Source organism: Tamandua tetradactyla, chromosome 12, assembly GCF_023851605.1.
Source record: "Tamandua tetradactyla isolate mTamTet1 chromosome 12, mTamTet1.pri, whole genome shotgun sequence".
Classification (NCBI taxonomy): domain Eukaryota; kingdom Metazoa; phylum Chordata; class Mammalia; order Pilosa; family Myrmecophagidae; genus Tamandua; species Tamandua tetradactyla.
In genome coordinates, this window is record NC_135338.1 from 22,226,086 (window position 1) to 22,244,059 (window position 17,974).

Consider the following 17,974-nt stretch of genomic DNA (forward strand, 5'->3'; position numbering starts at 1 on the left):
TGTTTTCCTTATGCATGCCTGGGTGATAAATCCCACAGATGAATATGGCCAAGGATGTTTTAGCTGAACTGAGGCCCTGTCCTACTGCAATTAGCCCCCTAGACCACCATACCAAAGTACAGAGGTCCAGTTTAATCCAACATGACTCTTTAGCTGCCTTTCTATTGATCAGTAAAGACTCCACAGGCCGCCTTACTGGGTTATTAGCAGCTCTTCCTTTGCTGCACATGGAAGGTACAGTGTGTGTGTGGGGGGGGGAGGGGGGAGGCTGCATTCTTAGGTGGAGTCCTCAGTCCAAGAGGAAATTTCCCTTTGAAGGAAATGGCTTTCCTGGGCAAGTCAGGAAAGGGAGTGAGGTTTTCTGAACTCATCCAGGGAAATAAAATGCTCATACTGGTAAAAATGTGAGGATATTTCATTATACTGGGCTGACCTCAAATTCAGTAGCTTATATCACTTAAAAAAAGGGGAAGGGAGGGATGAATGGCCTAGAAATCCAAGCTTCCATTAACCATTCTCATCCTGGCTCGGCCACTTTTAGAGTCGTCTTACAGAGAACTTGTCATTCTCTCTCTGTCTCTGTCTCTCCACTCTATGAGGTGGAGAATCTAAGATTTGGGGACAATGTTAGCAAAAGAACCACATGGACTAACGGAGATAACAAAGTTTGCTCTAACTAGAGTCTTTGTAAATGAAATGCCTAATTCAATCCCCTCAACCCAGCCACTTAGTGGGACATTTTGGCATCCTCCCCAGTTCTGGTCAACTTGGCCTGGGTGAGATTTCAGTAGAGTTAGGAGACATCTGAGAAATGGTAAATGGATGCATCTCCCACAAGAAGCCTCCAAAAATAAGGCTCTCAGTTATGTTATGCTGATTCTTATCCCTCTCATCCCCCCACCCCCCTGCCATCACACTGAGCATGCTCCCTGTTTAAACAGCTGCCGAGGGCACCACTGTTTGATCTGCCCATAGCAACGGCTGAATAACTGGAGAGATGCACAAGAGAGGCAGCCTGCTGCCAGATCCCTGATGGGGGAGCCCTGTGCCTACCTCTCTTCCACACTCATACCTGTGTTTCCAATTCTAGGGTGTCTGTAGGTGATACACTCACTTGCAGAAAGATTTCTTCTGTCTTATCTCAGAATCAGGAGAAGCTGAACAGACACCACCATACCCAGTATTGTCCTCCATTTACATCCTTTTTCTTTTCTATCACTGAATAGTAGAGAATGATGGAAAAAGAAATCTGAACTGACAAGGAAAGAGGGGACAGAGCAAATTGTTAGAGAGTCGTTGGGGTCAAGAATCTTAATACTCCAAAGGAAACTATCCTAACTGTAAGTCATATTAATACAAAATGATCCACAGTACATTTCAAGTTGTCCTTGTGTCCTGGCCACTACCTTCAGGACCAAATTTAGGCGCCTCATCACATATGCTTTCCTGTGCACAGTTTGTTTTTAAGGAATTCTTTCATCCTATCGGAGTAGGAAATGAAAGTTGTGGTGTCCTTCCTGAGGCTTCCGGATAGGAGGTCTAGACTGTGACTATGGAGGATTTTGTGATGGGTGAACCTCAGCAGAGATCCCTCCCTTCATGAGACTGGAGCTGGGAAATATGATTAGCAACCACAGCCGTGCAAAATGTCATATTAACTTTTCCTGTTAAAATTATGTTTGCAGCAGTGGATCATTGTATTAGTTAAGGCAATGTGGCTTGCTCTAACAGATAAACTCCTAGAGCTCAGGGGCTCACACCTTTAAGATTTACTTCCCTTTCATGCTAAGTCTGATGGGCAGCAAGGGGTGGAAGTGGGAGTGGCTTTGTTCCCTTGAAGTCACTGAGGTACCCAGCCAGCGGAGGCTCTGCTCTCTTCAACAAGGGGCTCCTATTGTGGGATTCAATTGAATTTAAAAAGTAAGACATTGCTCTAGGAAGGACTGATTGCCTGCCCCCAAGGATTGGAAAACACCAGACCCCAGTTCTCTCAGGATCTTGGACTTTTCCTTTTTTACCGGAATGTCTATGTTAGAGCCCCTCCAAGATTGCCTTATAGACAGTAGGGGACGAGGGGCTCTAGGACACTCCCATCGGGAAGGTGACACTTCAGGATACTCAAAGGAGAGGGGAGATTTGACCCTGTGGCTATAAGTTAGCAAACTTCAGAAAGGCTGTCTGAAAGGAGTGTTAACATATACTATTGAAAGAGGTCACAATATTTACCCAGAAAATAATTTTGAATCTATAAAGTGATTATGCCAATTTGTCCAGGAGAGTAAAACACTGAAGATCTCTGTTAACTGAGATTTTTGTAACTTTTGGAACACATGGAGTTACCATTAACTGAGATGGGAAGGACCACGAGTATGCAGGTTTGGGAAAATTTGAATTTAGAGGGCTGCCATGGACATTGGCATCTAGTGGGCAGAGGGGAAAGAGGAAATAGAGGATCTAGAGTAGAAGGTTGTTTTTGTTTTAAATGCAATTCTACTGAGATATATTCACAAAGTATATAATCACCCAAAGTGGACAATCAGTGGTCCACAGTATCATCATCTAGTTGTGCATTCATCACCACAGTTAATTTTTGAACACTTTCTTGACTCCAGGGCACAACCAGGGCTGAGAGTCTCCAGTATGCACTGGAGACCATACTTCTGCTGTTGCCTTTTGACAGTCTTGAAAATCGTTTCTCAGATTTTTCAGTATGAACGATGTGTCCAGTTGGCTTCAATTTTGTCTCTGCTGTAAAATAGTTTTCACCATACTAAACTCCAAACAGAACTCAGGGTCATAATACTTTGTACAGGTTTTCAGTGAGAGTGTATGTAATTATTAATAATATGGAATGTGATTTATTTTACATCAATGTATGACACAAAATCATGCAAGCATGTAGAATTGATGATTTATTGATTTTTTTCCCGAAGCTCATAGTTCTCTGTGCCATAAAATCACTGTAGTCAAAAGCTGTTCTTTTTGGGTGATGGGAAACATTTTTGCATTTCCTTTTCTGTGCTACAGGAAATAAGAATTCATAATTTCCAAATTCTAATGTAATCATTTAAAGTTTTCAGGACGGACTATTTACTCTATTGAAAATATTACTGAACGCAAATGTTATATGTTAGAAGACCCTCTCTTTAAATAGATTAGAATTAATTACTCCTTCCCCAGTTCTCCTATTGCATTTTGTGTATGTCTTATTTTATATTTATCCATGTTTATTTATTTTCTATTTTAAACTATATTTATTTTCATTTATATATTTATTTATATTTTGTATTTTAATATTTATTGGAAGGGTAAGACTACTATTATGTTCATTGCCATTATCTTCTACAATATGTTAAACAAACAAGCACTCAAATGTTTATTATGGTAACTGGAAATCATTCAATTCATTTAACTCATTTATATAATGCCTACCATGTACTACCGAATACAGCAATGTGCAAAAGATACAAAAATCCCTGCCTTGTAGAGTTTACATCCTAGTTGGGGGGAAAGCAGACAGTAAACAAAAACATATGTAAAATATAAATTATATTAGCTGGTGGTAAGTGCTGTGGAGAAAAATTAAAAAGGAGAGAGGGATAGAGTATTACTAGAGTGGGAGGGTGTGGCAGCTTTATATAGGGAAGTCAGGAAAGGCTGAGAATTTGAGTAAAGACTATCAGAAGTGGGGGAGCAGACCATGCCTACATCTGGGGAAGGGGCATTACAAGGAGACAGAAGAGCAAGGGTACAAGGTGTGAGGCTGGAGTGTGCCTGAAAAAACACAGATGAGCAAGGAGGTCGGCATGGCTGGATGAGGGAACAAGCAGGAGAGTAAAAGAAGAGGTCAGAGATGTCTCTTGGGTCTTGAAGGCCATGGTGAAGACTCCTGAAAGAGAGGAGGAAAGGGCTCTGAGCTAAGGGTTGATTTTTTGCTTATATTTTTAAAGGTTCTGTAAGGCTTTTGCATTAGAGTTAGGCTGTAGAGGGATAAGAATGAAATCAGGGAAAAGAATTAAGAGACTTTTGTAAGAATTTAAGTGACAGATGATGATGGTTTAGATCAGGACACTAGCAGTGGAAATGTTCAGACTCTGGATTTATATTTTGAACAGGATTTATGAGGTGTGAAAGAGAGGTAGAAAGGACAGCTCCAAAGTCTTTGGGCAGGAAGGATGGAGTTACCATTAACTGAGACGGGAAGGACCGTGATGAGTACACAGATTTGGGGAAAAAAGACCAGCAACTCTGTTGTGAGATGTTAAGGGTTAAATGCCTATTAGCTATCTTTTAGTTAGGCATTAGATGTGAACTCTGGAGTTCAGGAGCAAGATCCAGTGGGAGAAATAAATCAGGGGGTTTCCATCCTAATGGTGGCGTTGAAAACATTGAGAGACTGCATGATCTCACAAGGGAGTGAGTGTAGACGCAGGAGTGGTCCAAGGACTGGAAACTGGGACAACCCCAAAGTTAAGATGTCAGGGAGATGATGAAGTAACACAGGCCAATGAGGCAAAAGGAAAACCAGGAGGCTGTGGTGTCCTTTATGAGGCAAGAATATGTTTTCAGGAGCAGGGAATGATCAACCATGTCAGCTGTTGCTTGGAAGTCAAACAGGAGGCCTTGATATGAGAACTGAGAATTTGCCATTGGACTTAGCAATATGGCATTTAATTGGGGACTTGACAAGCGCTGATTTGGAAGCCAGGTTGAAATATGTTCAAGAATGAGTTGGAGGAGAGGAATAGGAGATTTGGGTAGGGGTAATTATTTGAAGGATTTTTGCTCTAAAAGGAAATGAGAAATGGAGAGGTAACTGGAGGAAGAGTAGAACCGAGAGGGTTAAACATGTCCACCCCCCCACCCCCCACCTCAAGAATAGACAAATAACATGTTTTAGGGTGATGGGCACGATCAAGTAAAGGAAAACCTTGACGTTTAGGAGAGAGAAAGGAGAGTCGTTGGAGTAAAGTCCTTGGGTGAGGTCTGAGGAGATGGGTAGGAATTGGCCTTAGGTAGGAGCTTGGGAAGTCATCCATCCAGATGGATTCCATCCAGCACAGATGCTACTAGGGGAGTAAATGTGGGGAGGAAAATACTTTCCTATTGGGATAACAGGTGGTTTCTTTCTATTTTACAAACTTTCCAGGTTGTATTATTACAAAGTTTCACAAGATATTAAGAAGAGAAACAAATCATACAGACAGAAGGCTTGGGAGAGTAACGCAGCTTTAAAGCCTATCCTATGAGCGACCTCTAGCGGTTTATTTAAGCCATTACTCTTTTTTTCTTGTTTTTCTGCTTTTAATAGAAGGACAAATAGCACTCTCTGCATTTTTTTTAAAAAAAGAAACAAGTAAGATTTACAATTTAACTCAGGAAAAATATCAGGAATTTGAGTAAAATAAATCCAAGCCATCTGCAGTTCAAGCTGGGTTGCTATTGGTTATTAAGGTGTTCCCCTGTAACTACATCATTCCCTGTGGTACCAATACTTATATTCATTCTGCTTCTTTAACAAGTAGTTTTATTAAACTCAGAGGAAGGGAAACTGGCATATCACTGTTGGTCAGAAGCTAATCTTCTCGACGTTTACATAGAGTACAAACACCTTATATTTTCCATTTCTTGTTTCTAAAAAGACTTGTTTCAAAAGTCGACTTTTGGTTTTCACTGGAGTTTGCTCTGCCAGGAATGTCCCCTCACTCAGATAACCCTTTTCCCTTTGGGAGTCTTTCCTGATTACTAGATTACTTTAGGTCTTCTCTGTTACGCAATCTCACAACACCTTGTGCTTCTCACTCATGCCATTTTCCCCAACTGTAATGAAATAGTCAATGCTATAATTATTGTTTAATGTCTGTTTCTTTGGGTAAATCATGAGACTCATGAGGGCACAGACTATGTGTCTGGCTTGTTCACTGTCTCCTCAGCACCTAGCTCAGTGCTCAGCAACTGGGGGTTACTGAAATATTTAATGACTGAACAGACACTGTCCTGCAGGAGACTCTTGCCATACCCCTATTAACATCTTTCAGATCCCACTGCAGAGGAGGCTACATTTGTGAAACAGAGTTCTAGTTCTAGAATATAATTTGCAATTGCTTTAGGTGCATTTATACAGATGTAACAATTGTGATACAAAACTCTTCCCAACTACTCTTTTCAAAAACATAATTCTTGGGATTGAAATGTTAAGTTTCTAGCTCTTAAGCAAAGCAAGTCTTTTCAAAGAAGGCTGAATCCTTAAATATGACCCAGTGTTTATCAGGCAGTTTTTTTTTTTTTTCCAAAACAGAACTAAGGGAAAGACAATACGATGTCAACATCCCAGTCTAACCCATACAGTTCCACGTAGATTCCCAGATTTGGTAACATCCTGGCGCCTACAGGTCTTTAACTGCAATAGTACCATTAAGAGGGGCGTGGTGGTACTGTTCTCCCGTCTGCGGCTTTTATGCCATCTCACTGGCAACGGCAACCCTGGAATCTTACTGAGGGCTTCTATTTGAATGCAGACTGAGAACAGGGGAACGGTTGGTTATGAAATATCACACCACTGTTCCCTGGATCCTAGATATGTGACTTGAAATTGAGTGGGAGTAAAATGCTCTGAGCAGGAAATAGATCTTGTCAGCAAGTCTATCTGGAAAGTCTGTTATACAACCCCCACCCTCTTAGTATTTTAATTTTGGTACAGTCTTTTTGATGTGGGCCCTGAACGAGATTCTTTTCCTTTTTTGGGGGGGGGGGGGTCCAGAGGTAGTAGCAGAGTTTTCCTAATATTACAACTTTAAAATTGGTTTTATGGAGGCATATACAATGATTGATCCACACAATAAGAGTTATAATGAATACAAACATAGATGTTTATTTGCAGCATGAGCTCTTGAACTTGCTGTGGTTCAAATGCCAGTCTTATTCCTTGCAGGCTCCTGCTTGCTCCTTCCCCTGTTCTGACTCCCTGGAAACCAATATCCCAACGGGGGGTGGGGGGTGGGGGGTGGGGGGGCTGTAGATAAAAGCAACTTAGACTGCACGGGGTGAAAAAGAAAAGGAAGAAAGACAATTCAGATGCTAACTATTCTAAATATCACACGCCCCCAAAATGCCCCTCTTTTCTCCCTCCACAGGCGCCAGCGAGGCTCCTTACAGAGTACTGTTCCTTATCTCCCTCCTCCTCTCTCCTGGCCTTTACAGACTCCAGGTGGCCCAATTACCTCAAACGAAAACATTCTGAGCCAAGTGCTCCTACTTGCCGCCTCATCACTCACCCTCCCCGGTGATCTGCCGCGCTTATCATCCTCCACTGCTTTCCCTCCAACCCACTATGAGTCCTTAAAAAGCTTTCTGTCCTTTGTTTCAACGGAGTTGAGCTACTCTCTCTCTCCCTTGCTATCGCAGCCTCTGAATAAAGTCAACCCTGCCTGTTCAACATTGTCCTGTGCAGTTTTGTCTTTGATAAAGTCACTGACTCAGAGAAGCTTGGCCCGACCACCCAAACGAATTCATCATCCCTTTGCCCCTTAGTCTTCCTCGACGATCCTGTTATTTTCCTTCATAGCATTTACCACAAGTCTTCATATATTTCCTGTGTTCGTTCATTTTTAATTCTGTCCAATCTGCAGGGATCTTGTTTTGTTAACTTTTACATTCCTAGGTATGGTAGATACTTCATAAATATTTGCTTAATAAATGACTGAATACTTCCTTGGTTGCTTCCCAGATACTTGTTCCTTCCGCATTTTAGTTCCTGCTATTTCAAATGTAACCTCCGAGGGGACAGGAGAAAACGGCAATGCCCCGTTCCTCCATCACTGAGTAGTGAGACAGCAATGCTACACATTTGTTGAGAAGCAGTTGCCTTCTCCCAGGTGGCTGTCACATACCCAAAGGTGCACAATAATTCTATTAGCAATAGCATAAGGCTGATGGAATTGCTGTCGGACCTTTAAAGTTATACTTACTGGCTTTCGGGCACCTGAAAGTGCAAATTCCTGCCATTACAACTGAGAACTGGCATGGTGTTGAAGTTTTTGTTTTTAATTTCCCTAACGAACCAAGGCATCATCCTACGCCATCCTTCTGAAATGAAAGTCAAATGTACACATCCTTCCCACACTTCGGGCAACCGCTTCTTGCAGCAGTTCCTCTGCCCAGTGGGGGGCGGCAGCATCCCAGTGACCCACTCCCAGAAACGAAGTAGGGAGGAGGCGAGAGATTCGCGTTCCTATATATTTTGACTCTACCCGGTGTCCGTACCGCCTTAACCCGCTCGAGTTTCAATGCGCGTTGTTGCTTGAGGAAGCTGAGTCCTGTACACCGCCCGCTGTTCTCCTGATCATGGCTTCTCCGAGTTCCTTTACCTACTATTGCCCGCCATCCTCCTCCCCCGTCTGGTCGGAGCCGCTGTATAGTTTGAGGCCGGAGCACGCGCAGGAGCGGTTGCAAGACGACTCGGTGGAAACAGTCACGTCCATAGAACAGGTGAGGTGGCGGGACGGGGCGAGACGCCCGCGCGGGGACTGCTGGGCGCGGGAGTCGGTCAGCCGGGCGCCGTGGGAACCCACCGTGTCCGCGGAACTCGCCGGGAACTACGACTCCCACAGTGCACCAGGGCGCCTCCCCGCGGGGACGCTGTAGGCGCCCAGGTTTGGGCTTCCGAGCCGAGCTTTCATGGGGCCGGGTGGGAGAGGGTCACTGCTAGGGTTGGGCCTGGAGAAGAGGGCAGTACCTGCGTCCCGTCTGCCTTAGGAAGCGGAGGGACTCTTGTTCTGTGACTGGAGGGCTGAAGCAGCCCGGGCGGGTCGGAGAGCCTAGTCCATTCAGCAGTGGCAGCGGGAGGTTCTCGGATGAAGGGTGCACTTCCCTCAGCCTGTTCAGTCTCAGTACATAGAGCAGAAAGACTTGGCCAGACTGCACTCATGTCGGTCCATAACCTGTTTAATTTTTGACCTGCAATACCATATTTGGGGCTTGCGTGGTAGGTGAATATCATGTTAGTCGTTCAGTCATTTGAGCACCAGCTGTGTATTGGACACAATGTTAAAAGCTGTAAATCCAAAGATAAATAATCGTACCCCCTGTCCAGGAGCAGCGTACTGTGTAGTTGGAGAGGCCAGAAAGAAAAACAATACAATTTGGAAAGTGTTACAATAAAAGTATGAATTTTGGACTACTTGTCATTCGCTAAGGCCTAGAGGTAGAACTGAACCTATCACTTTGAAAAGAGTGTTTAGGAAATGAGTAGTGAGCTATAGTTTTTTCTTTTCATTCCCCAATTGGAATTTTTCCGAGTTAGTTATTGTGGAAATGCTTACCTATCTGTTGCCTGGAGAAGTGGTCAGTCAGGGTGTTTATTTTTTAGCACTCACATTAGGCTGCTTGCTAATAAGATCTCCTAGTAAGATCAGTTTCTGGGCTTAACCTTGGTGGGACCTGCCTTGTTTTTCATACCTGAAGTTGGAAGCCTCTATTTAGGCAAAATTAATGGCAATAATTATAATTATTATATTGTGTATTTATAACTATGACTATAAATTAACAAAAAATGAGGGCCTAAGTACAAGGTTATGCACATAGTAGCAGAGAAAATAATGGAACTGGAGATTTAAGCTTCGTGAAGTGTAGGGTAGAAAAGGAAACCCTTACCTTTTGAATCAAGGTCCCCTGGTTAGTTAACCCATTATTGCTTCCTTCTACAGAAGTCATTTGCAGAAGATTGCAAAGAAATCTCCCATCAATGAGAATTCTACTTGATGTTTGTGATATTTCTAAATGATGGATTGTTGAGTCAGGCCAAACCCTTTTTTGTGTATCTGACCTTGGACTGTGAGGTCACCTTTTATATAGTTAACTGAATTTACCCAGTAGATTAGAGTATGGATAGGTTGCTGGTGGAAAAGGGATTCAGAAGTTGGTCTGTTACTTTTAGAGACCTGAACAGGGACTTCCAGGTTAGAGAGGCAAGTGGAAAACAGGAATATTATGGGGAGCTTTTTCTCTTTTTCTTTTACTACTTTTTTCATTCGAGTGTGTTATAGTTAGGTTGAGGTGTCAACTTAGCCAGATGATAGTCCCGGGTTCTCTTGCTGTGGACTTAAATCATCAGCATGTAACATTCATCTATGGCTGATTACATCTTCAGTCAGCTAGGGGGAGTGCCTTCTTCGATGAGTGATGTTTAATTTAATTAGCTGGAGGCTTAAGAGAGAGAGGTCAGAAGAGAGCTCAGCACAGCTCAGCTCAACACAGCTCAGAACCCAGAGCCAGCTCAGACCCAGACATTTGGAGATGCAGAAAGGAATCACCCTGGAGAAAGCCATTTTGAAGCCAGGAGAGAAGCCCAGCAGATGTCTCCATGTGTCTTACCAAATTAGAAAACTTATAACCAAATAAATCCCTTTTATAAAAGCCAGTCCATCTCTGGTGTATTGCATTCTGGCAGCCTTAGTAAACTAAAACAATTGCCCTGCAGAGTTCCTACCAGGAAAACAACAGTACTTATGTTCTAAGTACCTAGGCGCTATGAGTGATGCAAAAATGGATACAAGAAGGTTCTGCTCTGCAAGAGGGTGGGCCAGTGACAGGGCCAAGACTGGAGGTAAAGTTTTAATGTGGAACACTGATGTTATAGGGCGTCTGTCAAATCTGGACCCAGCTATATGGTAGATCATAGAGCATCTTGAATTTCTTTTCCATGTCATTACTTCAGCTCACATTTTAAAAACCAAGGATAAGTGGTTCAAGACAGTAGGAAGGTAATGTGGTATGTGTCTCACAGCTGCCTCAATGTTTTGATAATCATCATGATGACTTTTATTGGGTCCCAGCATTCAGTCATTTTACAAATAAGGCAGCTGAGGCTTAGAGAAGTGTTGGGTTGGTAGGTTAATAATGGTGTATTCATCAGACATATTAACCTTCCTAGGAGAAGTTCATTCCAAAGGATACCACTGCTTTGGGTTCTGATCGAAGCTTCCATTTATTCACAGAGATTTACTGACAGAACTCAATTTGGTGCCATAGTCAATAAGAACAAGAGCTTACTCACCTGCCTCCTATCTGATTCTCAGGAGACTTTATTTGTTTGTTAAATAATAATCTGATAATGGAAGTTAAACCTTAAATGGTGAGAAAAGAGCCCTTTTCTATGGGTTGTTCTGTTCCATTCATTCATTTTCATTTATTAATATTTCATTAACATATGCTTGAGTGCCTTCTATGTGCCAGGCGCTAAGGCAGTGAACAAAAGATGCCAAGTTGATGCCTTTATGAAACTTGTTCTAGGCCTGGAGAAAAAGGGGGGAAAATGTGTGTGCACAGTATGTATTGTGTCATCAGAGGCTCCTTTTCTTATTGTGCCATCTGGAATCATCCCAGTGTAAAGGCTGTGTGATTCAGGCCAGTAGGTTAATAGTTGCAGAGGAGCAGCCTTGCAAAAAACAGTTGTTTATGGAAGATACTACTCCTGTTTTTCCTTTACTTTGCCCTTAGACAGGGGCAAAAGCATCCCTCATTTCAAATAGCAGGTTGTCCTTATACTATATTTAATCAAGTGACAGTCAACTCTGAGGGGAAATAAGGAAGAATTATCAGTCTTGGTCCTTGCCCTTAAAATTGTGTTCTCTTAGAATAAAAGAATTTGTCTGAAGCAATCACAGGATTATTATGACAGCATGTGATTATGTGCTAAATTTATAACTGTATTGCTGTAGGTTTTCAGGGAGTGAAAGAGCCATCTGTCTGGGCTGAAGCAGTTAGGACCACTTCATGGAGAATTTGGAATTAGAGTTGGGCTATAAATGGAGTTTGGACCTCCATTCCACTGGGAGGGGTCATTAGGAGAGAAGACCCAGGCTTGGTTGCAGACAAATGAAGAAAAGGCTTATAGGGAATGGAGGGTGCACATTGAATGTGGTAGGAAATTAGGTCAGCTCTGTGGGTAGGTCCAGATTGCGGCCAGGCTGAAGTACTAACTTAGAGTGATGGGCAGGAAGCCACTGCAGATCCTGAAAGAGGTCACAGCCCGGGGTTCTAGGAAGGAATTCTAGATTCTGCTGATGTTTCTAGTTATAGTTTCTGAAAACCATTAAATTGAGTTGGAACAAGTAACCAAATATGATCATGGTTTTTTTTTGTTTTTTTTTTTAAAGGTTTCTGATAGAAGGGGCCAGAGCTCTGCTTGGCTGAGTGGTCAGTAGGTTATGTGAATCTGTTTTTACTCTATTTTATTCCTTATTGAAATTCAGTATACTATATATGCCCAACTATAAGGCAATTCCAAATATCAAGGAGTCTCCTACTTTCCCTGTAAAAAAAAAAAATCAAATAAAAAAAATTATAAAAATTTAAAAGTCCAAATAATGTTTTCTGGGCCACTTGAAAATACATGTGTGTAGGTGAATCTAATTAAATGTCTACTTTAAAATTTATGTTTTAAATTTAGGTAATATGTCTGTTTAAAATCGCAGACTTTGTAAAATAACACAAATATTTCTGTCATTACTGGAGCCACTTTTTGAGTCAGCCAGTATGGTTTTCAAATCATGCTTTAAGTTCTTTGAGATACATCTTTTTCCAGTGTGTGTAAGATACTGTCATTGAATATTAAATCCCTAGCTACAAGTATCCATTTGTATAACATTAGTATTTTTTGTAATGTGTCCAGTTGGTGTGATCGCCACAAGTTAACCACTTAATCTGTTACTTTTTAAAGTTATCTTTAAAAGTTGGTTTATATTGACTTCCCACACTTGGAACTGAGTTTATATCCCCAGGAATACTTGCTAAATCTATGTGTAATTTGGCCTCCTTTTTTGCTGATACCTTCAGCTTTCCTTCTATAAGCAGCCAAAACCAGCCCTTGACTATAGTTGTTTTAGGTTAACGCGTCACCTCCAACTGGTACTTTGTATTCAAAATAAAGTAATTGAAAGAACTCCCAACTGTAAGAGGAACTGTGTAAGAAAGTGATTGTAAAGTGACTTTTCTTTTCTGAGAGATCTTTTTTTTTTTATGAAAAATCCTTGCCTCATATTTAATATATTAGTAATTCTTTTATTGAAGCTTACGCATTAGCATAAGTCTCAGACAGCAAATCTGCTTTCTGGAAGGACCCTCCTCGGGAAGAGAGGGGGAGATGTAGAAAAGAGGGTGGTAATAGTCCATGAGATGAAAGTTGGTGCTCCATGAGATTGGTTTTAGATAGAAGCTGTGAAAGAGAAAGTACCATATGCATTAATTTGTTTTTAACACTCATCTGGGAATGGAAATTATTCTGTGCTTCTACTGATTGGTTTTCTAGAAAAACTCCATGAGATATCTTTTAAATAGAGCTGTAGAGAATGTAGACAGATGGTTAGATCTTTCTTTATAACCACTGGCCTCAAATCTTAGTGACTTGGTTGAAATCACTTAATCTCTGACTCTTAGAGTCAAGCACAATCTCTCCATCTTTTGAAAAAGACAAACTGTATGTATATTAGTTCATATTATATATAAACCATATATACACACACTGATATGTATTTATATATACAAAAGAATAACATAACAGCTATTTTCATCTATAACCTAGAATTAACAGTTGTTAACATTTTAATTTTTTTGCTTCTGGTTATTTATTTAAAGAAAAACAATTACAATATAGCCAAAGTCTCATTTAACCTCTATCCTCAGTTCAGTCAGCTTCTCACCCTATCCAGAGGCAACCTCTGTCATGAGTTCATGAGTTCAGTGTGTATCCTTCTACTTACTCTTTGTGTAAGGTGTGTTTAAGAGTTTACACAAATTGCATCATACTCTGTTATCTTGCTTTTTTAACACAATATTTTTTATATCCAAATTAATGTATGCACATCTCATTCATCCTATATAATTACTTTTTCTTTTTTTTTTTTTTTTAACATAGGCAAGCACTGGGAATCGAACCTGGGTTTCTGGCATGGCAGGCAGAACTCTGCCTGTTGAGCCACCATGGCCCGCCTGCTATATAATTACTTTTTTAAAAGCAGTTTTATTGAGTTATATTCGCAAATCATATACCATATGTATCTACTTTTAAAAGGTAATTTTCACGAAAATGTAAAACCATGACTCTCATACAGATATAAAATTAAACGTGTTAAAAATTTTATTTTATTTATATGAGAGAACCAGACAGATACTGTGACCAATTCAGAAGAAAAGTCAGAAAGCAAAAATTTACTTTTCTTGTAAAAATTGTGGATGAAGGTAAAACTAATTTTGTCACAGTGGAGATGACTTTATGAGACAAGTCATGGGGCACAAGATCAACACATAATAATCATTGTGTTTCTGTACACCAGCAATGAACAATCTGCAAAGAAAGCAGTTCATTTTACAATAACATCTAAATAATTAAAATATCTAGGAATAGATTTAACCAAGGATGTGAAAGGCTTATACACTGGAAATTATAAAACATTACTGAAAGAAATTAAAGAAGATCTAAGTAAATGGAAAGACATTCCATAGTCATGTATTAGAAGACTTAATATTGTTGAGATGTCAGTACTACCTGTGCTGGTTTGAAAAGGTGTATGTCCCCTAGAAAAGCCATGTTTTAACCTAAATACCATTTCATAAAGGCGGAATAATCCCTATTCAATACAGTATGTTTGAAACTAATCAAATCATCTCCCTAGAGATGTGATTTAATCAAGAGTGGTTGTTAAACTGGATTAGGTGATGACATGTCTCCACCCATTTGGGTAGGTCTTGATAAGTTTCTGGAGTCCTATAAAAGAGGAAACATTTTGGAGAATGGAGATTCAGAGAGAGCAGAGAATGCTGCAGCATCACGAAGCAGAGAGTCCACTAGCCAGTGACCTTTGGAGATGAAGAAGGAAAACCCCTTCTGGGAGCTTCATGAAATCGGAAGCCAGGATAGAAAACGAGCAGATGACACTGTGTTCACCATGTGCCCTTCCAGCCAAGAGAGAAGCCCTAACTGTGTTTGCCATGTGCCTTCTAACGTGAAAGAGGAACCCTGAACCTCATTGGCCTTCTTGAACCAACGTATCTTTCCCTGGATGCCTTTTATTGGACATTTCTATATTAGTTTAATTGGGACATTTTCTCAGCCTTAGAACTGTACACTAACAACTTATTAAATTCCCCTTTTTAAAAGCCATTCATTTCTGGTATATTGCATTCCTGCAGCTAGCAAACGTGAACACTACCCAAAGCAATCTACAGATTCAGTGTGATGCTGATCAAAATTCCAGTAATCTTATTTACAGAAATGGAAAAGCCAATCATCAAATTCATTAGGAATTGCAGAAGGCCCCAAGTAGCCAAAACCATCTTGAAAAAGAACAAAGTTGGAGGACTCACATTTTTCCATTTTAAAACTTACTGCAAAGCTGTAGTAATCAAAACAGCGTGGTACTGACACCAGGACAGACATAGATCAACAGAATATAATTGAGAATTAAGAAATAAACCCTCAAGTCCATGGCCAATTGGTTTTTTTTTAACTCTTAAAATTGAATATATATATAGTATATATACTAAACAAAGAAAGAAAAAAAAGCAACAGTTTTCAAAGCACTCTTCAACAAGTAGTTACAGGACAGATCCCAGAGATTGTCATGGGCCACCATACCATCACTTCAGATTTTTCCTTTTAGCTGCTCCGGAATATAGGAGGCTAGAAGGAATAAATATTTTTTTATCATTGCAGTTGACTTTTTTTTTTCTTTTTTGTGAAAAATAACATATATACAAAAAAGCAATAAATTTCAAAACAGCACAATAATAGTTGTAGAACAGATTTTAGAGTTTGGTATGGATTACAATTCCACAATTTTAGGTTTTTGTTTCTAGCTGCTCTAAGGTACTAGAGACTAAAAGAAATGTCAGTTTAATGATTCAGCAATCATATTTGTTTATTAAACCCTGCCTTCTCTGTATAACTCCACCATCACCTTTGATCTTTCTATCCTACTGTTTAGGGGTATTTGGGCTATGGCCATTCTAACTTTTTCATATTGGAAGGTGCTGTCAATAACATGGTGTGGGGAGATGGGACTAGGTGATGTTCTGGAGAGGTTGGGCATGGCTAATAGATTTTTAACAAGGGTGCCAAATCTAGTCAATTGGGAAAGCATAGTCTCTTTGAAATAGCAGAAATCTGACTGTTCACATGCAAAGTAATGAAATTGGGCCTCTACTTCACCATATAAAAAAATCAACTCAAAATTGATCAATGGTCTAAATAGAAGAGTTGAAACTTAGGGGAAAATCTTCAGGACCTTGTATTTGGCTGTGGATTTTTTAAAATTATAACAAAAGCATGAGCAATGAAACAAAAAAATAGATAAATTGGAATTTGTTGAATTAAAATCTTCTCTGTATCAAAGGCCATTATCAAGACAACCTACAGAATGGGAAAAATTATTTAGAAATCCTTTATCTGATGAGGGTTTAATATCCAGAATATATAAAATACTCTTGAAATACCAAACAACAAAAAGGCTACCTAATTTAGAAATGGGTTAAGAATTTGAATAAACATTTCTCTAAAGAGATATACAAAAGACCAATAAGCACAGGAAAAGGTGTTCAACATCTTTAGCCGCTAGGGAAATGTAAACAAAAACCACAGTAAGATACCAGTTCACCGGCTAAGTTAGGCTATTATTCAAAAGACAAGTGTTTAAATAACAACAAATAAATATTGTTAAATAAAAACAATTAAAAATAAACAAGTGTTATTTAAATAATGAGTGTTAGTGAGAGTGTGAGAAATTGGAACTCTGGCACCTTGCTAGTGGAAAACAGTTTGGTGGTTCCTCAAAAAGTTAAATGTAGAATTACCATATGACCCTGCAATTCAGCTTCTAGGTATATATCCAAAGAAAGTGAAAATGGTCTCCAACAGATACCTGTGAACCAAGTACATAGCCACATTATTCACAGAAGAGGAAACAACCCAAGTGTACATCAATCAACAGGTGAATGGATAAAGAAAATATAGTAGATCTGTAAATGGAATACTACTCAGCAAAAAAGGAATGAAATTATGAAACATACTACGATATGGATGAATCTTAAAAACATGGTTAGTGAAATCAGCCAGACACACACAAAAAAACAATGTATGATTCCACTTATATAAAACATCTAAAATAAGCAATTCATAGAGCTGAAAAGTAGATTAGAGGGTTATTGGGCTGAGCAGAGGGAGAAAGGGAAGTTAGTTTCTGTTTTGGAAGCTGGAAATATTTTCGTAATGGATGGTGGTGATGGTAACACAGCATTTAAAAGTAATTAATGCCATTGAATTGTACATTTAAAATGATCAAACTGGCACGTTTTTATGTTACTACAGCAAAAAAAAAATTAATTTTAAAAAACCTCCACGGAACAAGACAGAGTTTGCATATTTATCAGTTAACCTGTAATTTACAAAGGAATGCATAATGGTTCAAAGATAGTGAATGGGGCTAGTATCAGGTAGCCTGGAAGGGTATGCTACATACAATGCATGGTTTTCCATCAAAGTACAAAATATTTTTTATAGTACTGTTTTAGTTTTCTAGGCTGCTGAAAGCAGATACCATAAAATAGGTTTACTTTTAGTAAGCTTACAGTTCTGAAGCTGTGAAAATGTCCAAATCAAGGCATCATCAGGATGATACCTTCTTCCTAAATACAGGCTGTTGGGTGTCTTGGATTCCTCTGTTACATGGCAAGGCACATATGGAGGTATCTGCTGGTCTCTGTCTTCCCTTCCTGGTTGCCTTGCTTTCATCTTCTTGCTTCTGTGGCTTTCTCTTTTTTTTTTTTGTCGTAATTATATTCTCTTATAAAGGATTCCAAGATTCTAGTAAGAGGATTAAGACCCACCCTGAATGAGGTGGGTAACATCTTAAATTAAATCCTGCTCACCAAAGGATCCTACTTACAGTGGGCCCACACCCCTAGGAATGGGCTAACTTTAGGA

The 17,974-nt window shown here is 39.9% G+C and overlaps 1 protein-coding gene across 1 annotated transcript in view; it reads left to right on the plus strand.

The window, feature by feature from the left end:
• The first annotated feature begins 8,241 nt into the window (after positions 1 to 8,241).
• FNTB (farnesyltransferase, CAAX box, subunit beta) overlaps positions 8,242 to 17,974 on the plus strand; it is a 92,827-nt gene continuing 83,094 nt past the window's right edge. The window contains exon 1 of the mRNA XM_077122722.1: positions 8,242 to 8,487. Within this exon, the coding sequence (XP_076978837.1) occupies positions 8,344 to 8,487 (144 nt within the window). The 5' untranslated portion in view covers positions 8,242 to 8,343. The remainder of the gene's footprint in view (positions 8,488 to 17,974) is intronic.